General features: G+C 42.5%; 1 protein-coding gene across 5 annotated transcripts in view; it reads right to left on the bottom strand.

Annotated features, from left to right (window-relative positions):
• Nucleotides 1-761: 761 nt before the first annotated feature.
• The window catches only part of ZNRF3 (zinc and ring finger 3), a 95145-nt gene continuing 73026 nt past the window's right edge, over nt 762-22880 (bottom strand). For 3 of the 5 annotated variants that reach the window (XM_038187660.2, XM_038187661.2, XM_072024456.1), the window contains exons 3-9: nt 17038-17112; nt 12765-12896; nt 11823-11933; nt 10459-10626; nt 7411-7513; nt 4365-6110; nt 762-3602 (exon numbers count right to left, since the gene is read on the bottom strand). In XM_038187660.2, coding sequence (XP_038043588.2) covers nt 3559-3602; nt 4365-6110; nt 7411-7513; nt 10459-10626; nt 11823-11933; nt 12765-12896; nt 17038-17112 — 2379 coding nt within the window. In that variant the 3' untranslated portion in view covers nt 762-3558. The other 2 variants (XM_038187662.2, XM_038187663.2) reach the window with 2 other exon arrangements.

Below are 22880 nucleotides of genomic sequence, written 5' to 3' on the forward strand. Positions count from 1 at the left end.
GCCTTCCAAAAGGTGACACTCTATTGTGATTCAAGGCTTCAGTGGCTTTTATGACCCCCTCAAAGAGCCTCCATACAATACAGAGTCCTAAGTGATACCTTTTTAGTTAAAACTACCACCTTGCAGTCTGAACTTCATTGTGTTTCCTACTGTTTCCTTCCCATGTCAGAGCTCTTAACCCCATCTTTTCCACAGCATACTCTGGTGTGCTAACTTCCCAAACATTCTCCTTTCCTTCTGTGTCCTATACTTTCTTCCCCTTCCTTCCTGTGTAGTCTGTTTTCCTGCAATGAAAATGTCTAGCTTCCCCCTCCTCAACAGCAAGATCAACCACGTGTGAGCAGAGACCTTAAAGTGACAGGAAGCCTCATGCAACACTGATAATGGGTGAGACTACCTGGGGACAGTACCAGGAAGGAGATCAAATTGTCAAGTAATAACCTCATAATAAGCATAAAACCATACAGATAAATAGATCTGCTGGATATTTAAGTGTGGCACTTACCTGGAAATTTAATGGCCCTGAGACAGAACATTGCGTGTTGCTTCCAAAAAATCCCACTTACAAATTTTTTGTGATCATTTTTGTTAGGATCTGTACGTGTATGCATATATGTGTTTACCTATTATTAAAAACAAAACAAGACCCCAAAACAAACAAACAAAGAAACCCTGCTGCTGAAAACAGTCCACATAGGACTGTACTTTGAGAAGCACAGCTGTGTCCTTTCACCACAAACAAGAAGGACAACTTCCACACATGTATGCAATAAAACTGTATTTTTGTGTGTTTTTGATTTTTTTTTTTTTAATACAGACATTTGTACACTTTCTTACAAAACTGCAGCTAACTACAACTTTTCTTAAATCATTTTTGGTCGGCAAGTACTGTAAAATCTTTTTGTGCAATTATCATGTATTTACAGGGCCTCATGTTAGTGATTTTCAATGATTATTACAATAATGTCACACACTCTCAACATAAAACATGGCTTAAGATAAATATATTAGTAAATAAATATTCTGAGAACATATTTCCATAAATGAAATGTGCTGCTATACATATACAGAATATATACATGATGTTTTCTAGCTTTTAAAACATTTTAAAAATGGTAATGAAGGAGAAAGAGCCCTTTAACCATATTACAAATCTTTACAGCAAATTTTATACAAAACAATTTTAAGTGCTATAAGATAACTTTTAAAACATTTTAAATAGTGCCTCATGAGCCAAACACAATGACAACTTTTCATGTAAGTAGTAGAAAGGCATTTTGTTATAAAAAACATCTATCATGGCCAGCTGGCCTATAGATTGTATAGACACATACAGGTAGCAGGGAATTAACTAAATGTTGAATATAAAACCAAACACGGAAACCAAGTGTAGGGTACATCTGTATGGTAAGGCCTGCAGAGACTGTTGTACTGGCAAAGATTTCCACAACATGTGAATGAGACCAGTACATCCAGGAACACCATGAGCCAGAACATTCAAATACCTTTTTTTATAACCACATTTTACCACAACATGCTGTGCAGTTACAGAGTACAATGCATTGTAGGTGGCCTTAGATAATGCCGCACAAAACACCAAGCAAAATAACCCAGGCAGTACACCATAACTTGTAAAATGCTTTTCTTTTGAGTGGAGGAAGGAGAAAGGTAAGACTTTAAAAAAAAAATTTAGAGTTTATTCTCCCAACACGTACCACTTAGTACAGTCATTCAGAGAATGAATAAGTTTTCTATAAACTTCACACATAGAAAATGTGTTTATTTTAATTATTATTTCAATTTTATACCCAGATATTGTCTTGTATCAATTCTCTGAATATCTGGATTTGGTTGTTCATTTAGAGAGATCTAATGTGAACTCCTTTCAAACAGAGTTGTTTTTTTCCTAATTTATTTAGTACAAAAAGTAAAAGTAAACAAACTTATTTGTTGTTTGTTGGTTATTTGCTTCTTTTAAAATATTTGGGATTATAAAGAAAACAAGTTAACTTTTATGGTTTTCACAATTAGCCCAGTGCTGTCAAGGACATTTTGTTTGAAAATGTAACATGAACTTTTTTTCATGTCTTTTAAATATCTCCCATGTGTACTGAACTTTAATCAATTTTTTTTTTTTTTTGGAAGACTGGCAATGTGGGCATTAACTAAGCAGTTTCCCTTTAGGAGAATTCCTGCTGAGAATACACCAGACACTGTGTCCTCAGGCACATGCAGCATGACAGGCAATTTAAACCATGCTATGGTAGCCTCTTACTCAGAAGCCGCTGTTTCCACAGGAAACAATTGCTATCAGAAGTGATGACGTACATTATCTCATGATAACAAACGTCCCCACTAGTACAAGAACAAAAGGATGCGCCCAGGCTAATGGAGTACAGAGAACACTCTGTACACAAGACAAAAATGAAACACAACTAACTGGGCCCAAGAAACCTTTAAAACAAATCAATCTATGGAAGCTACATCAACCACAGCAAAGAAGGAAACAATGACTAAAACAAGTTCTCATTTTCCCACGTGCACAACAGGTGACAAGCACTGCTTCCCTTAGGCATGCTTGCAGGCTATAAGGAAACAAGGCATCAGACCTATTCCCAAAATGAGCCAGGCAAGCTATAAGCCCCTCTGCAAACTCTGTTTTCCTGCATATGCCAGCATTGGAGAGGGGCAACAAGTGCCCAAAAAACTTCCTATGGAAGGCAAGATTCATCATCTACAAAGGTTTCACCCTTTCTAAGCACTTTCTTCTACCATCTGTTTGAGGGAAGGGCCCACAACATTCTTCACCAGTCAGAAGATACAATGAGGTCTATGTTTTAGCAGGAAGTGGGAATGAGAATATTCTGAGCTACCTGTTTCCCTACCCCCAATCTGTTAAAACTAATCACAATGGCAGGAAACCCTTCCTAGCCAAATCATCAGAGCAGCATGAAAGGGGGGTTGGGGAGAGGAAGAAGGAAACAGTCCAATCCTTCACCTCCCTCAAAATCACTTGTATAACTTGTTGGCTACTAGGATTTGCTACTAAATTAGTTGGTATCTGAACATCCATTCAGCAGCTGTATCCCTCTGGACTACTTTATTTCAAGGTGCTATCTGGTTTCTAAGGCAGGTGTGTAGCCCTGAGCTTATCAAAAGCTGACTCCTTTAAGTAGGAGGTAACAGCATCTACACATAGCCTGGCTTATTTAACAGACCATGTTACCTCTCAGCAAGAGCTGACATAGTCACTTTTTAAAAGAAAATATAAATAACACTTTGTCATTAATATAGAAATGGCACTAGAGCTCAGAATGCTCCATACCATGTCCCACATGGGCTTTGCACACCAATGGAGGCCTGAAGGCTTCAGGCAAGACGGAGAAAGGAGATCAAGGTGACGTGGACACAGAGGAAGAGAAACTGAGGAAAGTGGGGGAGGGACTTCTCCACATTACCACTTTTGTGTGTTTGTCAAAGCTTAAAAAAACTGGAGTCCATGAGAATTTGGAGTCTTTCATAAGCTCCACTTCTCCACCTGTTGTCATCTGGACAGGTCTAATCATTGATCCGGCTTCTCTCCATGGGATGAGATCCAGCACCTAAAGGATAAAGAAATAGTTACTAGTTAAAACTAAGGAAAATTGCATCTAGAATATTGCATCCCATTTTGGGGCCCCCAGAACATGACACTGGCTGAATCAAGTTCAGACAGACAAGATGCTCAGAGGGCTAAAGAACTTGCCCTATAACAAGAGGCTGAAGGAGTGGGGTTGTTGTCATTCTGTCTCCAGAAAAGAAGGTGTTGGGGGAACCCCCTAACAGCTTTGCAACACCTATGTGGTGAATATCATGGAGAGAGAGACAGAGTCTTCACAGTGATGCACAGTGGACAAGAGGTAACAGGCTTTAGCTGAGACATAAAATGTTCAGACTGGATCTAAGGAAAATCTTTTCACCACAGGGACAGTCAGTCACTGGAACAGGAGCCCTGAAACTCTGGCAGTTTCCATTCAAACCTGCCAAAGCTGTCAAGAGTGGCACAGTGTTCCTTGCTGTGAGAGCTCTAATAGGGACCTGATACTAGCAATCACTTTTCACGCTCTCCTCCCTTCCCCACAAGTATGTGTATGCAAGCTCTTAAAGAGTTAGGTGGTAAACTATAATCTATCCCTCTAGCACCGGCCAAATGAGTACAGGTAACAAGAGAGTAACACTCTTGGGTGAAGAATTAGTTCATAACCCACTCTCTTCAGCAAAAGATGTCAGTAACCTTTATGTCTGCATATACCTGGGAAACTGGCAGTGATCTTGCATATCATATGCTAGAACAGAAAGGTAATCAAAAAAAGCACACGGATTACCTGTGGTCTTTGTGGTCACTGTCAGCTTCTGGGAGTTCGGAATGGGACTAGAAAAGAGCATTCTGGCTTCCTCTTCCTGAGAGCAGTTCTGCTGAAGGAAAGATGTTGCCTCGTAGCACACCTCCCTCTCATCTTGTACCTCTCCTATACCTTGGCAGTGCAGGTAAGTATCTAGTTCAGGTGTCCCATCCCAGGAACTACAGCTACCTGTGTGGGTCCCTTGGCACTCTGTAGGTAGGATCAGCTCACAGTCTCTGTCTTCAGGAATGATGGGAATGCGCTGACCCAGATCACATATACCCTTATAGCAGCTTGGCAAGGTGTCATCAGGAAGCGTGTACTGCACATTCACTGCATAGTCTTCTGTATAGCAGCCACCACCTCCACTGCCACTGTTGCTACTACAGGCTACCTGCTTCTCTTCATAGAAGCAACAGGGCAACCCTTCGTATTTCACCCCATCTGTCCTATGCAAGTGGTCTGAGTTAATACTGTACAAGCCTTGAGTATTCCCTGACTGTGGTTCTATCCCTGGGCCACATGCCCCCCATAGTGGAGAGCTCAGGAAGAGTGCACTACAATCAGCTGTCCCATTTCTAGGCTCCAGGGCAGAGTGCTGGAGTTCAAGGCAGCATGCACATGCTTGCTCCATAAGTGGCCCTACTATCTCTGGATTCTTCCAGTTCATTTTAACATCCAAAGCAGCACCAGGAGCAGCCTCAGGTCCTCCCTCTGAGGTAGTGCCATTTAGATCCCTGTGCTCTAGTGAGGAATTACTACTATAGTTCATATCCATGCTGCAATTAGACAGTTGGTCCCCTGAGGAAGAAGCTGGCACAGGCCGGCAGTCAACACCCACCAGACTGTGAGCATGAGCTGGAAGCTCATCCTGATGGGGGCCCTCCAAGAGAACAATTGCACCCCTGTTTGCACCACCAACCTCACCCACTCGGCAAGGGCTCTTACTGCGGTAAATGTATGGGTCATAGTCACTGCTCAGAGAGCTGCGGAAGGTGGAACAGCTCCCATAAACACCTTGGTTGCTGACCTCCGTGCAGTCAACCATGGAATCACTAGAGGAACAGTGGCACTGACCAGAACTGCTGCTGCTGCTGTCACTCCCAGGGCAGTCAGCCAAATATCCACTGCACACTGAACGATGACCATGATAGCAGCTAAAGCTGGAGGTACTGCCACTCTCCAAGCGAGATGAGGGCACTACATGTACCACAGGAGGGAAAAGCATGCTGCTACCAGGCTGAAAGGCACGGGAAGGACCCTTCGAGGAAATGCCAGCTGGAGGCTGTCCATCTTGCTCAGGGTAACTAAGGCCTTGGAAGTAGTAGTGCTGATACATGGTCTCATATTGGGAAAAGCATGCTGCTTTGGAAAAGTTGCGCCCTCCAAACTTGGGTCTTCGGAAGTTGTGAGCTGGAGAATAAGCCCTATGTTCCAGGCTACAGTGATGTGTGTTTAAAGCATGGTCCAAATGAATAGGCTGATAACTTCGGATATAGGCTGCAGACTGGGCTTGGTAGAGGCTCTGTTCACCATGTCTCTCAACTGTAAGTACCGTGATAGGGTTTCCATGAGGGTCCATGCTTGTCCGTGTGGGATATGCTGTTATCTGGTTTGCTCTGTGCACTCGGCCTGGGTAATGGACAGGTAGAATCACCCTCTGCTGCCGGCTGCGTGCTGAGTTGATGGATTCCAGACAGACTGGACCTGTGTTTCCCTTCTTCTGTTCTGAATGTCAGAAGTAAGAGTGGAGAAGTAGGAGTACAAGGGAATAAAGGGAAAAGACTTTATGTAACAAAAGATATTGTTCTGAATTTAGTTACATTATGCATACAACAAAGTTTAAAAAGAAAAAAAGTACCAATACTTTGCGGAAAAGAAAAAATACGGTAACTCTCAAAATAAGTCAAGAGCATCTGTCTGAAAGCTGTTGAAAAACTCAACTGTATTTGCATGATAATGAAAAAAAAGTAAAGTGATTGCAGATACTGTTCCTGTATATGGGAAGTTTTTTGCATAAACAGCAGTCCTGATCTTGCAGGTTAAGAGCATGGCTGGCAGTCATTGCTTTTGTTTTCACCTTACACATCTGTACTGGGTCTAGCTGGGATGTAATTAACTTTCCCTGCAGTGGCCCATATAGTGCTATGCTCTGTACTTGTAGCTAAAGCAGCATTGATATCACACCACTGTTTTGTCTATTGCTGAGCAATTGCTGGCACATCATCAAGATTTCCTCCAACCCCCACCCCAAGCCAGTAAGCTGGGGGTGGGCAAGAAGTGGGGATGGGACATCACTAGGGCAGCTGACCTAAACCAGCCAAAGGGATATTCCATACCATATGATGTCACACTCAGCAATAAAAGCTAGGAAAGGGGAAGGTGGAGCTTTCGTTATGAAGATGTCTGTCCTCACAAAATAATGCTATGTGTATTGAGGCCCTGCTTCCAGGGGTGTGGCCAAACATTGCTTGTTGATGGGAAGTACAAAATATTTTTTCTCTCTGTGCTACTTCACAGACTTCGCTTGCTTTTCCCCTCTTCCTTTTTCCTTTAAGTTTCCTTTTTTTTTTTTTCCTTTCTCCTTTCCAGCAAACTTTCTTCTCCCCCTCTTCCTCAGAAGAGGGGGAATGAGAGAGCAGTTGTGGTGGAGTTCATCTGCCCAGCAAGGTAAAACCACCACAACATTACATTACGTAAATCTGTATTAACATAAGAAAAGAAAACATATTAAATTATTATTAAATAATTCTACTAAACTTATCTATCCTAGTTATGTTCATAAGTCACATGCTGCCCTCTGCTGGACATAGTACCCACAAGGAAAAGACAGAAATGCGGCCTGTTATTTCAGGGTATGTAGTCATTTTTTAAAGAATTTAGCCCTACCTGTATTTCTAGAGTTGCATTACAATAAAAACTATGGGCTGTATGGAGATTTACATATAAGCACTATTTCATCTTATAAGCTTTGAAGTCCATAGTGGGTGACACAGCTGAGAATCTGCACCTCAGCAGCAACACTTACCTATGATGTTATGGCGGCAGTGAGGACAGGTATGATGCTGCAATAACCACGGATCCACACATTTCTTGTGAAATCGGTGAGTGCAGGGAATAACACGCAGCTCCTACAGCAACAGATAAAGGGACATGAAAAATACGGGTGCCAAATGAGTGAAACCTTGCAGATTATTCCTACTTTTTTCAACCTAGCTACTGAACAGATTCGGAATTCCTAGACATCCCAGACTACATCCTAGTCTCGAAGCAGAAATCATTACAAATCTTTGATCACTTTGACTACCCATTTCTGAAACACCTTCATTTCCAACGTACCTTTTGTGAAATGAGTGAATCAAAAATGCACAGTATTCAATGTGCGCGCATGACTGAACTTACACACTGACATAACTGTTTTCTGTTCAATTCTCCAGACTTTCCCTTCTCATTCCTTATATCTGATTTGCCTTTTTGACTGCCACAAAGTACTGAGTTGCTTTCACAAAGCTCTCAAGAACATTCTCAAGATCTTGCTCCAGAATGGTGATGCTCACCTCAAAACTAAGCACCATATACATGCAAAGCTACCCTTTGCTCTTCCCTTCCCCATGTGCATCACTTACATTGAAGTTCATGCCTGAATCTACTGTACAGTCAGTTCTGAAGAGCCTTTCTGAAGTTCTTCTCTGCCACCATCTTAGCTACTATGACTAATTTCCGATCAGCTAACTACATTAAATTTCTACAAGCGACATTAAATTGTAGCTTGAAGCACTCAAATATTGCACCTTTAAAGAGTATGGATCTTTTATGAATCATTTCAGACTAAGATGTCCCCAACTCATTTTTAAATGGAAGTTTAAAACTTATTGTCTGCTTCTATTCTAAGGCACCTACCTTCTATTTCATCCTTTCATTACTTCCTCTGTATAGAACCGTGTCAGAGAAGGCAAGCACTGACATCAATGCAGAGATGCTAACTAGGAGCTGAAAACCAGTTCCTAAACCTTGGCAGGAACCCTGCTTCGCCTCTGGTTTCTCAGTAGTGCTGTGTATTCGACACTTTAAAGACAAGGTACCATCAAAGCTTGAAAAGCAAAACACAAAACGTATCCCTTATGTCCAACATGTACCATCACCTTAGATAGCACACAATTTGTTAAGAATACCCAGAGAATTAAATGCTGAGGCTACCCTGACTTCTTTACCTGTTTTCCTCAAAAAAAAGCAGCTTGATGGAAGTATCGACTTGAAAAATGAGATCCCTCAACTCACAGAATCGTCTAGGTTCATCAAGATCACTGAGTCCAACCTCTGACCTAACACTAACAAGTCCTTCACTAAACCGTATCACTAAGCTCTACATCTAAACATCTTTTAAAGACCTCCAGGGATGGTGACTCCACCACTTCCCTGGGCTGCCCATTCCAATGCCTCACAACCCTTTCAGTAAAGAAGTTCTTCCTAATACCCAACCTAAACCTCCCCGAAGCAACTTTAGCCCATTCCCCCCCATCCTGTCACCAGGCACGTGGGAGAATAGACCAACCCCCACCTCGCTACAGCCTCCTTTAAGGTACCTATAGAGAGCAATAAGGTCGTCCCCAAGCCTCCTCTTTTCCAGACTGAACAATCCCAACTCCCTCAACTGCTCCTTGTAGGACTTGTTTTCCAGACTCCTCACCAGCTTCGTTGCCCTTCTCTGGACTCGCTCGAGCACCTCCATGTCCTTCTTGTAGTGAGGGGCCCAAAACTGAACACAGTACTCGAGGTGCGGCCTCACCAGAGCCGAGTACAGGGGGACAATCGCTTCCTTAGCCCTGCTGGCCCCACTGCTTCTTATACAAGCCTGGATGCTGTTGGCCTTCTTGGCCACCTGAGCACACTGCTGGCTCATATTCAGCCGACTATCAACCAATACTCCCGGGTCCTTCTCTGCGAGGCAGCTCTCCAACCACTCATCTCCCAGCCTGTAGCTCTGCTTGGGTTTGTTGCGCCCCAGGTGCAGGACCCGGCACTTGGCCTTGTTGAACTTCATACATTGGCCTCAGCCAATCGGTCCAGCCTTTCCAGATCCTCCTGCAGAGCCTTTCTACCCTCAAGCAGATCAACACATGCACCTAACTTGGTGTCATCTGCAAATTTACTGAGGGTGCACTCAATCCCCTCATGCAGATCATCGATAAAGATATTAAAGAGAATTGGCCCCAGTACTGAGCCCTGGGGAACGCCACTAGTGACCGGCCTCCAACTGGATTTGACTCCATTCACCATGACTCTTTGGGCCCGGCTATCCAGCCAGTTTGTAACCCAACAAAGCGTACACCAGTCCAAGCCAAGAGCAGCCAGTTTCTTGAGGAGAATGCTGTGGGAAACAGTGTCAAAAGCCTTACTGAAGTCCAGGTAGACCACATCCACAGCTTTTTCCTCACCCACCAAGCACGTCACTTTGTCACAGAAGGAGATCAGGTTTGTCAAGCAGGACCTGCCTTTCATAAACCCATGCTGACTGGGCCTGATTGCCTGCTTGCCCTGCAAGTGCCGTGTGATGACTCTCAAGATAATCTGCTCCATGAGCTTCCCTGGCACTGAGGTCAAACTAATAGGCTTACAGTTTCCCAGGTCAACCTTCCAGCCCCTCTTGTAGGTGGGCATCACATTTGCTAGCCCCCAGTTGACTGGGACCTCCCCTGATAGCCAGGACTGCTGATAAATGATGGAAAGCGGCTTGGCCAGCTCTTCTGCCAGTTCTCTCAGCACCCTAGGGTGGATCCCATCCGGCCCCATCGACTTGCGTATATCTAAGCGCTGTAACAGTTCACCAACCATTTCCTCATGGATTGTGAGGGCCACATCCTACTCCCGATCCCCTTCCACCAGCTCAAAAGTCCTTTAGGTTTTTCATTGGCAGCTGCGGAATGCATTTGAGGCTGAGTTGGCTACTCAATGTAATTCATCTGGCACATGGCACAACCTCAATATACAATACATCTAACAACCAGCCATATATCACAGTGCTAAAGTAAATCAGTTACTTTATCAGTTTACACTAAAGAAACCATCTATCCTTTACCTCCCCATCAATGTACTTCTCCAAGCAGATGGCACAGTCAGAGGTGGAGCTGCTACTTAGTGTATCCAGTGCACCACAGCTATCTTCCCGGTGTCCCTTACTTTTGGACTTAAACTTCCTGGTCTCCATTTTTTCCAGTGCTTGCACTGCAAGCCTGTTCATGGAATTCTAGAACAGAAGAAGAAGAAAAAAAAAAAAAAGGCAGTGCAGCTGCACATGAAACTGTAGTGTGGTAGCAGAGAAACACTGCCATATCAAATTAACGTATCTTATCAAATCCCATCAGGCCGAAACTAAGTTACACCTTAAAAAATGAAGAGAGTATCCTAATTAGAATTTAGATCAGAAGCCTCCTGAAAAGAATGTATGCCACCTGCAGTAGGTGATGAGCTGCTTTGGATTGAAATAGGGTGAAAGTGCTCATAATTGGGATATGCTGCAACTGTTCAATTGATAGGCAACAACTATACAAGGCATCATACTGGATGTGGTCAGGTGCTTTTTAGAACTGTAAATATTGACTGTAATGCCACATTATGCCACTATGACCATATTACCAGAAACAGTACTTCAGACAGGGATTAAAATTAAATGCTACTGAATGAACTGCATCATTCCCCCAGCAACTTGATCAGTAGGACAGTTAGGAAGGGGGTAGATTACTTTTCACTATATAATTTATCATCTCTCTTTCTGAGACTCATACTATGTGCTGTTGGCTCATAACATCTTTGAACTCCTACTCAGCATGTCCAAGGCAGTATTTCTAAACATCTGTTGGGCTTCGCATTCCTTTTACATATATATCCACGTACTGGACTGTTTAAAACTACAAATTTCCATTAGCTTCCATTTGCTTTCCCTTTCATGTTTAACAGGACAAACTCAAAACATCTCATCTAGAGTTACTCCTATACAAACTTTTTACCTTGCAACCTTCTCCGATGAAGAATCAAAAGATATTATTCTATTGAAAAGAGTTGTGATTTCTTCTCATTCATTCCTGATATTCTCCTCACAATACACCATTTGAGCTTGGACTTCTGTTTGAAGCACACTAGTGATACTGATAAATTAGCCTCTGAAAAAACAGAAATGTTCTTCCTTCCTAAAGGCTAAATGGACTGCTTCTATACTCATTTAATTTCTGCGTTTAAATGAAGAGACATCACAGGTCAATGTAGCTATCATTTAAAGACATTTCCAAATCTTTTCAGAGGTCTACATCTATGACTAAACCCCTTCCACAAAGATGGCTATTCTAAGTTAGTGTCCTGCACCCCCAAAGGCAGCAAGTAAATTCTACGACAAAGTAAAAGAAGGCAAATTTCAGCATTTGATAAATATACCATTGCTGCTCTTACCTGACTACGTCGCTGTTTCAGTTTGATCTTGACAAGAAGAATGAGGCAAACAAGAGATACAACCACAAAGAAGGCCAGGAAAATTCCCATATCAAAGTACTCGGTGGGTTGCTTAAAAATCAGAACAAAAATACTTTATACATGTACACAGCGACGATGTCAAAATTCATTGCACTCTGATCATTAACTAGGATTTTATGAGACAAAACCTGGAGTATCTATGTTACTGCAATTGAATGAAATACACAGAATGCCAATCATGAGATGTCAGATTCACAGTGCCTCTGAACTGATTCCACAAAAAAATAAAAACATGTATTTTTTTTTAACTGAATCACACTAGTACAAGTTTTTATGGATTATTGCTTTCCTCGTATATCTAAGCAAGTAAAAATCAATATATGAATCTTCAGTGATTGTATACTTCTCACATTTCTTAATGGAAATAGCCCATAACAATAAAACAAAAGCAAAATGGTAACTGGGTCATTGTTGACCTCTAGCTTTGTTCTTCTGTAAACTACATGCAGTAGTGTTCAAAAAAGTATCTGGAAAAACAATTTTATATTAAAATTACAAATATCAGATATCAGCTAATTAACCCATGCTTAAAACAACACACAGAAAATATTAGTTAACATACCTACCTGATGAATCTGAATGGTGTGTTTAATAACTACTTTATTTAAGGAAAAGGAAAGTCTCTATTATATAATTTTTTAGCTGTTTATAAATGTAGAAAAATCTATATGAAAGATATCAGGTGTCACACTGTGGAAACTACGCTTACATCCAGTGTAGCTACTTATTCACAGTGCAGTTGCTCAGTTTATTTAGGTCAACAGAATTTCTCATCTATTATTGCTCATAGGGAGCATCAAAACAATGTCACACTCAGTGTGCAGCAGTGTAATACCTAGATAAAGTTTCTTAAAGACTCACCCGTGGTGGGCGATGCTGAATCCTTGCTCGTGCAACTTTCTGCTTGTTAACTATGTTCATTAGCTTGACAGCATCAGCACCCTTCACATATACCACTGGTCTCTTCAGAGGGTCTTCTAAGCCCTGGTTCAGCTAAAACAACAGCGATAACAAAAAAGTCTACTCAGAATGCACATTTCAAGACAACTACCTTTCTTCTGAAATACCTCACCTCTGTGCCTGGGAAGATCACGGAGCAGATCCTCCTGGAAGACATGTTAAGGCATGCACGAGATAAAGAGGTGATCCACGACAGCCAGCATGGCTTCACCAAAGGCAGATCTTGCCTAACCGATCTGGTGGCCTTCTATGATGGAGTGATAACATCGGTGGACAAAGGAAGGGTGGTGGATATCATTTACCTGGACTTGAACAAAGGCTTTGATGTGGTCCCTTAACACATTTTTCTGTATTTGAAGGATGGACTGTTAGGTGGATAAAGAATTGGTTGGCTGGTTGCAGCCAAAGGGTTGTGGTCAACAGTTCTATGTCTGGGTGTAGGCCGATCACAAGTGGTGTCCCTCAGGGGTTGGTCTTGGGACCAGTGCTCTTCAACATCTTTATTAATGATATAGACGATGGAATCGAGTGCACCCTCAGCAAGTTTGCAGATGACACCAAGCTGAGCGGTGCAGTCAATACAACAGAAGGAAGGGATGCCATCCAGAGGGACCTGACAGGCTGGAGTAGTGGGCCCATGAAAACCTAATGAGTTTCAACAAGACCAAGTGCAAGGTGTTGCACTTGGGCAATCCCAGGTATTTATGCAGACTGGGCAAAAAAGAACTTGACAGCAGCCCTGCGGAGAAGGACTTGAGGGGTCCTGATGGATGGATGAGAAGCTGGACTACTCTGCTCTTGTGAGACCCCACCTGGAATACTGCATGCAGGCCTGGGGCCCCCAGCACAAGAAGGATGTGGAGCTCTTGGAATGAGTCCAGAGGAGGGCCACTAAGATGATCAGAGGGCTGGAGCACCTCTCCTATGTAGAAAGGTTGAAAGATCTGGGCTTGTTTAGCCTGGAGAAGAGAAGGCTCTGGGGAGACTGCATAGCGGCCTTCCAGTACTTGAAGGTAGCATATAAACAGGAGGGGGAATGCCTGTTTATGTGTGTTGATAGTGATAGCACAAGGGGGAATGGTTTTAAACTAAGACAGGGGAGATTTAGGTTAGAAATTAGGAGAAAGTTTTTCACTCAGAGGGTGGTGAGGCACTGGAACAGGTTGCCCAGAGAGGTTGTGGATGTCCCATCCTTGGAAGCATTCAAGGCCAGGCTGGATGCAGCTCTGGGCAGCCAGCTCTAGTGGTTGGCAACCCTGCCCAGAGCAGGGGGGTTGAAAGTAGATGATCTTTAAGGTCCTTTTCAACCCAGGCCATTCTGTGATTCTATGATACTAGTGAATGGATGGAAGAGTAAAGGAATATGAATGTGGAATGGCTTCAAACACCCATTGCTCTCTTCTAGCACAAACTAAGGTGTTCACTTAACTGTGAATTAATCTTTTAGTGTCAAACTTTTGAATTAAGCTGTTTTTTACTGAATAAAACTAAGATGTGAGGATAAGCAAACATTATTTCTGAACAGCAGCTTTAACTAAACTGTACTAGGTGCAAATGCATATATTAATACTGTCGCATGTTAAAACCCATAAGGAAGAAGAGTAAAAATCTTCACGTGCCAATAAAAAATTACCTTAGTATATTACCATTTTCTGAACTTTTCATTATTTCAACTTTGCAATTTTTTTTTATTCACATACAGTTTTTTGGCTTCCTGTACAATCTAATGTCAAGAGTATGAATTCCTATCTTCTATGTTCTTTGTACCTTACCAATTTGTTGAAGTCCATAATTTCTGCTGCATAACTATTTGAATAAGTTTGCTGAGTTATTAGGATACTATCAATTACTGGAGGTATAAGAGTAGATACACTAGTTCACCCTGAAATTGCCTTCAAGGTTCAGCTGAGCTATTATGAAAGGCTAAATCATAGAACTGTAAAATAACATGGGTAGAAAGAGACCTCAGGAGTCCAATCTCTTGGTCAAAATAAGGTGTTCTCATGCTTTATCCAGACAGTTCTTGAAAACCTTCAAGCATGCACAACTTCTGCGGGCACTAAATCCATAACAATTTCCTAAACTATATACCAGATAAGAGAATAAAAAGAAGGCAGAATTGATCTGTTACAAAATGGCACCACATTATAAAGTCAAGTAACTTATTGTGACCCACAAGAAAAATCTTACTGTAGACGTTGATTGATACAAGATAAGCACTGACAAGCAGATGTAAATGGTATAGGGAAAGGAATGAGATGACAGGAATGTAAGCAAATTGAATAAGATCATAGATCGTGGAAAGGCTTGGGTTGGAGAGGACTACAGTGATCATTTAACTCCAATGCCCATGCCATAGGCAGGGATGCCCCCCACAAAAAGAGTAGCATATGGCAGAGATACCAGATCTACACTGTGTTGATATCCACCTGCTCTTTTTAGCTAAATCATGTAGAAATTACCAATCGACTAGTCTATCATCCTACTTACAAAGTATTGTTTAATCTGTCCAGATTATGGTGACAGATTTCACTAAGACTTTAAAACACAATCTTCCGATTGTTTAACTGGGTTTCTGAAAACATTGATCAAGCTATTTTTAAGATGGACATATTCTGAAGAACTCAAAACTAGCTGAATTACTCAATGCAACCCAGAGATCCTACACATCTGTAAGGCTTGCTAGCCTAAGGCCAAATTCAATCACTGTCCCGACATTCCCAGGCACATATTCTCTCTCAAGCTTTCTTGTCTAGGAACGAGTCACCTCCTTCCCCAGTAGCTTTTGCACACTGACAGACTTCTGCTAAACATGATGACCTGGATGCTGTTACTCCTCTTCACATTATGCAAAATTAAAACCAAGAAACAGATCTGACTTCACAGAACAAATTCTAAAAATAAAGCTTCATTCTTAGTTTATAGCAAAAGATACTCAAATCTATGGGAATTAAACCCACAAAATCTCTTTCATTTTATTCGTACACCCAAAATATTCAATCATCCACTAGACTAGTTTCCCAAATACTGGGCACAGTTGCACCCAGTTAATTAGCAAGAGTCAAGGAAGGAGAGCTGTTGTTGGTAGACAGAAGTCAACAAGAGGCAGTAACGGAGCTTCACAAGTTCTGAGATGGATGACAGAAAGTAATTAGAAGCTGTAATACAGAGAAAAAAAATGAGAAAAAAATCTTTGTGCAGATAATTTTTCTGCATATAAAGTGGAGAAAATGGTATCTGAGAAGGTTTGCAAAATTAAGTCTGTACCCTTGATGTACAGGCAGACCAAATTTCTCAAAGCATCTATTGCAGAATCCGCATTCCTTTGTCCAACAGATGTTCATTTCATAATTAAAGCCAGCTTTTTAAATGTAAACATAGATGGTCTCTCTTTTCCCCCCCAAATTCAATGCACTTGAAAACATTCTGCTCACTTGTTCCTGCTATAACTCTATGACAACAAAATAAAAGTGAAATAAATACAGACTATTTGCATGCTTGTTAAGCTTCTTCTCTGTACTCAAATAATTCAGAATTGGCTGCTAGGATCTTGTCAAAGTTTCTCACAGAACTATTAGCTTACCCATCTAAAGTGGGAGTTACGTAGAACCCCCTCCCCCCACCAAAAAAAAAAAAGAAAAGAAAAGCTCCGATTGTCCACATTATACTTAGCCCAGAATACATCAACTGTGAACAAGAAAAAATAGGTATAAGTTTTGTAAGAATTTGTTTGAACAAGGTTGGAAAGCCATTTTGCAATCTCAAAAATAATGGATGCTCAACAATACCACTGATCACAAGCTGTGTTCTGTACACAGAACTATGCAATGAAATCCTTCTTGACTGGAGGGCCAAAAACATGCCTCTATCCTTTCTCCAAACCTTAGTACCAGTCCTGGACTCTGTACTCTAACAAAGGCTAGAAGAAAAATAAGTCCCCAAAACTCTCCTCTTTCTACCATTCTCAGCACGTTCATTGCTTCTTGTCTGCCAGAGAATGAGTAGGAAATCCACAGCACAATGTTAGCCAGGGTCAGAATCTGCATGTCATGATGTAAGTGTGCTCTGAGACCTGTATGGCCTGAAGTCCTGCCTCAGCACTTCTAAAAGAACCCAGCAGAGGCTATAATAAAACTAGGCTCCCTTGTTCATACCTAGCCTCCCTTGTTCATACCTGATCAATGGCATCTGGGTTTTCAGAAACATCAAAGATGACCGCTGTGGCTCCTCGTTGCACTGCTCTTTTTGCCTGCGAAAAGAAAGACAGCATCCTCAGACTCATCCCGAAGACCACTTCTTACCTCATAAACTACTCCCTCTACTCATCTCCAGATAATGAACTTAACAGTGTGTGTTTCCATGTAGTTAATACAAAACAGAGTAATTTCAAACAAAAGAGTTACTGAACAAACATGGAATTGTAGTTAAACATCACTGTAACTTCTGCAATCTCTCTGCCCCGTCCTACTTAGGGTCCTTCAACAAAATTTAAAATGAATTCAAATATGATTTATACCCTCTAAAGACTTTAAATATAAGAACTTTTACAATTATTTTTTTCTCCGTATTACTTGGAAGCACCATTAAAACAACCTACCCTGTGATTTGGGGTAGATATACAAGCTCACTGGTGTAGAATATAAAGATGGGCTAGGTTCTTTACACCTTTTGTATGTCCTCAGTCATTCTCTCTCACAGTCATGACAAACTCTAGGTATCAGAGTCTGTGTACAAAGTGCCTGATTTTTTGTCCTCATCAGAGAATAATGCTTTTTCTGACCACGAGAGGTCAGAACTGTTGCATAAAACATTTCTTATGCAAATCAGAACTTTCTCATAAGATTTAGTTTTTTAAATACGAGGCTTTTAATCTAATACTGTCCAAAGCTGGAGTTACCAACAGCACAGAAGAGTTATTAGAACATATTCAAATTCTCTATGATAGATAAAACAGTATTTAAACCACCTAGGCTAAGGTATTTTTACCAGTTTCTGCCATTGTGCCTCTCTACATTCCACAGAAGTGTTGCTCAATAGAGGGAACAATCTCAGTGACTTCAAAACTGTTACTACCTTTATTGGATGCAGACTGCAAGTAACTATTTCTCTGAGCAGGGATAGCTGCCACCATCACTGACTAAACAAGATGACACTGGCTCTTCATAGAGACTAGCAAAACCTGAACGTAAACATAAGAAAGTGGTAAATTATGAAATAATACTCAGTGTTTTACTAAGACTGTTGGCCAGGTCAGGGCTGTTAGTTTGACCGTCTTTCGGTCATTTTCTTTGCTCTACATAACAAACTCAATCAGAAAGTACACAAGGGAAAACAACTCCCAAACAGGGTCTCTTTCTCAGCCCGGCAGGTATTTGTCCTCTTTGAAGTCAGCACACCTGGCTAATCACTAAAAGCTGTTGGGGAGGAAAAGTTGAAAGGAATCTCCATTGAAGAGACATGGCCCTGAGGTGAAAACTCCTCCAAGTTTCCCTAGAAGGCATATTTTACAGACACGCAGCACATGCAGAATTGTTCAGGATATTTAGATTGTTCTTTCAGAATGGTCAGCCAACAAGCAAAGCACTTTGATCTTTAAATATATATTTTAAGAGAATTTGTAGGTTGGTTCGTAAAACAAACAAACAAACAACTCATTTTGTGAACATACTGAATAAACAGTTTACAATACAGCAATTCATTAAGTTTCCACCAACAAGACAAAATCTGTATTTCTTACTCTGTACTGCAAAATCAGGTGTTTGAAATGTAAAGTACCAACTACGTTCAAAAATTGTGCTGGACAGAATGATAACATTATTTTCCAGTTTATCAAAATTAAGCAGCATGAGACTACTTGCAAGAAATCCAAGTAACACAGCTTGAAACACTGTCTATAAGACCCTTCAAAAATAGTATCGTACCTGTCAGGAAGATCTCCCTTATTGTTCCACCTGTATTTCACAGAATCATCTAGGTTGGAAGAGACCTCCAAGAACACTGAGTCCAACCTCTGACCTAACACTAACAAGTCCTTCACTAAACCCTATCACTAAGCTCTACATCTAAACATCTTTTAAAGACCTCCAGGGATGGTGACTCCACCACTTCCCTGGGCTGCCCATTCCAATGCCTAACAGCCCTTTCAGTAAAGAAATTCTTCCCAATATCCAATCTAAACCTCCCCTGGTGGAACTTTAGCCCATTCCCCCTTGTCCTGTCACCAGGCACCTGGGAGAACAGACCAACCCCCACCTCGCTACAGCCACCTTTAAGGTACCTATAGAGAGCGATAAAGTTGCCCAAGCCTCCTCCAGACTGTACAATCCAAGCTCCCACACCTCTCCTGGTGTTTTTGGTACCAGTACCATGTAAAGACTTAAATACTCAAATAGTAGAATTCATCATTACCACTGTGTTCCTTCTGCTGTAAAATTATTGAATTGCACTCCTCCAGAATGCATACAGTACCAGCACTGCATAGATTTAAGGGGGCTTTCCAGGGGTGAGGGAAGAAGGGTCTTTTGGGGGCAGGTGAATGAAAATAATGGGGAACAAAGGCATATCTTCACGTTCTAGAAGCAGTGAATGTTGTTCTAAAAAGCAAGTAAAAAAACATCTCTGAACTGTGCATGCCGATGAGCTTAGTGGGCTCATTGCTGCAGCTCTGTGGCGACCTACACTGCTGAACCGGCTCTAGATGCGAGTACTTGTACCCAGGCTCCGGTCCCTCTGCAGAACCTTAAACACGCTCAGCTTGCTGGATGAAGGCAGATTCAACCTCCTCCTTAACTCCTAATTCCAACACTAAAATCTGGGGCGAGGTCAGCGCTGCACTGCCGCGGGAAGCCGCCGCAGCCCCGCCGCCCCCGCCGGACAGGGCAGCAGGGGAGGCTCGGGGCAACGTGGGCACGGGACCCCCACTCACGCAGCTGGAGCGAGTTCAGCCCTCTGCCGCTTACCCCTTTCTTCTCCAAACTCGCTAAGCTACTTCAGTGCCGGCAAAACGCAAGCAGCTATTGCGGACGAGCCCCGAGCAAAGACGACGCGACCCGCCTTTCACCGGCCCCGCTCGGCTGGCTCGGCTCCCTGCCCGCTCCGCTCGCCCTGCCGCGCCGCCGTCGCCTCGGCGCTGCACTGACGGGCGCGTGGGGCCACCGGCGCCCGTCCGCCCCACCCCGGGAAGTGACGTGTTGCCCGGGGCCGCTCGGCAGCCGGCGGGCCCAGGGATTTCGGCGCTGGTCCCAGGGAAGGCGGCTGGGAGCGCTCTTGAGGAAAGCCCTCAGCCGAGTTGCCAGAGAGCCTGGCCCTCTCTGAGTCCGGGGCGCTAACGAGGCTCGTTCGCACGACGGGACTTCGCAGGGGAGGCTGGTGGCAGGGCGAGCCCCGAGCTTCCCGCGAAGGGAAGGCGGGTGCGCAGCCGCTCCGCTGCGGCCGCTCCGGCACTGCCCGCGCTCCGCTCCGCCGCTTGGCGGCAGCCCGGCCTGACCTTCCAGGTTTCGCTGGCAGGAGATCAGAGAGCAGCCGCAAACTCACCACATCCCGCCGCTTCTCGCCACCCCCCCCTCCCCTTCCTCCTTCTCGCCTCTTAAAACTCGTTTTTAAAACCACAGCACTTTGTCGAGATGCAAACGTGCGTGAGCAGGCCGGGGGCTGAGCGCAGACGGTTTTTTCATCCGGTGTTCGTCTCCTTCCCTTCAGCTGGAGACAAGCACCTGCGGCCCCGCTGCCTGCCTGAAACCTCGCGGCTCCTCGGGAGGCACCCGGGTGCCCGGCTGTCCTCCTTCCTCTGTCCCTGACCGTGGGCAATTACAGCCAACACGTCTTTCGAAACACCCTATCCGCTTCCCAACAGTCAGGACAGTTCAAAATAACGCAACCGATACAAGTGCCACTTAAAATGATCCCAGTCTAACAGCCATGCGACTTTTTCCTAGCACACCTTTTTCCTAGAAGAAGGACTGAAGATGACAAGCAAGCCCTATACTGGCAATTCCTGAATTCTTTTGTCCTTAAGTACAGAAATAATGAAACACTAAATATAGGTTAGATATATATAAGTAGCTCTCTATATGACAGAGACAAGACATCTGGTGTCTTATTTGACAAGCACAACCTTCACTCCCTGTCTGAAACCACACTAATTTTTCTGGAAGGGAGACATGTTTTTTACAGGCATCAACTAACTGTTACTGGCATTTCCCCCTTGTGTTATATGTAATGATATAAAATAGTGATGCTTTGCACTTGCAACTTATGCCACTATATCTAAGTGCTGTGGTTGGGAACTGCTTAACTTTAAAAACCCTTTCTGGCAGCACACAGCTAGTCAGCAAGGGAGACCTGAAAAAAACCTCTAAGTACACATCTGAAAAACAAACAAACAAACAAAAACTCGAAAATTCTCATCAGTTTCTTTTTTCGTTATTAGGAACGAAGTTCCAAATGTTGATATTTGTTATAAAAACAAGGAGTCCTCCTGTATGCGTCTTGTCATGATCACAGGTGGTAATCCCTAGGAGTGAAAAAGGTTCGTCCTGCTCACAGGGTGGCCCTCTTCCCCTATATGAGCCCTAAAGAGTCCCTGACTTTGTGTTCCCCAAATGAGCAAACTGAATAAGCAATCACAACCTGAATTTCAAACTGCTCGTTGTATGAATACAAAGATCGTTCTGAGAAAGTCAAGTTTCTTTTTTCATACATTTGTCCCTCCTTTATGCCCCCTCAATACTGACTAAAGTCCACTGGGAAGGCCCTCACAGGTCTGTACACCTAAAGAAGGAAGAAAAAAAAACTCCAGTTCTGGTTTTCAGGTCTTCTGTGCAGTGATAATTTTAGCACATTCCCTTCATAGACTTGTTTCAGAGTGCTCCTATAAACACAGCTACAATTCAGCCAGAAGTTGACAAACCAAAGAGAAGACACAAACAACCAGCATTTTCAGTGGATGCAGGTAAGAAGCACAGTTAAGAGGGGAGGAATAAATCTTCAGAATTGCTGAAAGGGCAAAGGAACAGGATGAGGCCCATGTACCACATGATGACATCGTGGAGTGGTAATATAGGCAAAGCAAAACACTTGATGAGCCCTGTATATTTAAAACATGTATATTTACACATGTATATTTAAAATTTATCCTAGCATTATCAAAAAAGAAAAAAAAAAAAGAAAAAAAAAATAGCAAAGCAAGTAGAGAGAATTTCAGTCCATAAATGCACTGAAAATGTTGCAGCAATATATGTCAACTATGACAGCAGCAGATACTGTATGGTGTACTCCAACAAAGAATCACAGAATGGTTTGGTTCCATGGAGGAGACATCCACTGGGCAACCTGTTCTGCCTCACCACCCTCATAGTAAACAATTTCACTCTAATATCTAATATAAATCAATTCTGTCTAAGTTTAAATCCATTACCCCTTGTCCTATCACTACACCCCCAGATGAAGAGTCACTTTCCAGCATTCTCGTAGGCCCATTTAGGTAGCGGAAGGCCACTGTAAGGTCTCCCCAGGGCCTTCTCTTCTGCAGGCTGAACACCCCCAGCTCTCTCAGCCTTGTTTCATAGGAGAGGTGCTCCACTCCGCAGGATCATCCATTCTAACTTTTTCTTTTGTATGGATTTTACTTATACACAAACTACATTTGAACTAATGTTTTTCTGTGTTGGTTTCAAGTGCTGTGATTTATTTCCCCCTGAAAATACACGCAGAAATCAAATTAGCACAGAACTACACATATATCCCTATTTGTTTCAATAACAAAATTAAAAGTAAATGAGTTTTATGAATATTAGTTCCATTTTAAATAAATACATTCAAATCTTTGCAGCAGCTTCTATGGCATTATTTTTCTTTGTCTCTAACATAGTACACAACAGGTTAAAACTGCTCCAAGAATATTTAAGTTAATCATAAACCAGGCATGGAACAATCAAACAAGTTAGTTGTGTCTTCCCCTAAGAAAGCCAAAACAGAAAACAAATCTACTGTGTTTTGTGCATTAGTGATACTACAAAA

Source organism: Anas platyrhynchos, chromosome 16 (genome assembly GCF_047663525.1).
Source record: "Anas platyrhynchos isolate ZD024472 breed Pekin duck chromosome 16, IASCAAS_PekinDuck_T2T, whole genome shotgun sequence".
Lineage (NCBI taxonomy): Eukaryota > Metazoa > Chordata > Aves > Anseriformes > Anatidae > Anas > Anas platyrhynchos.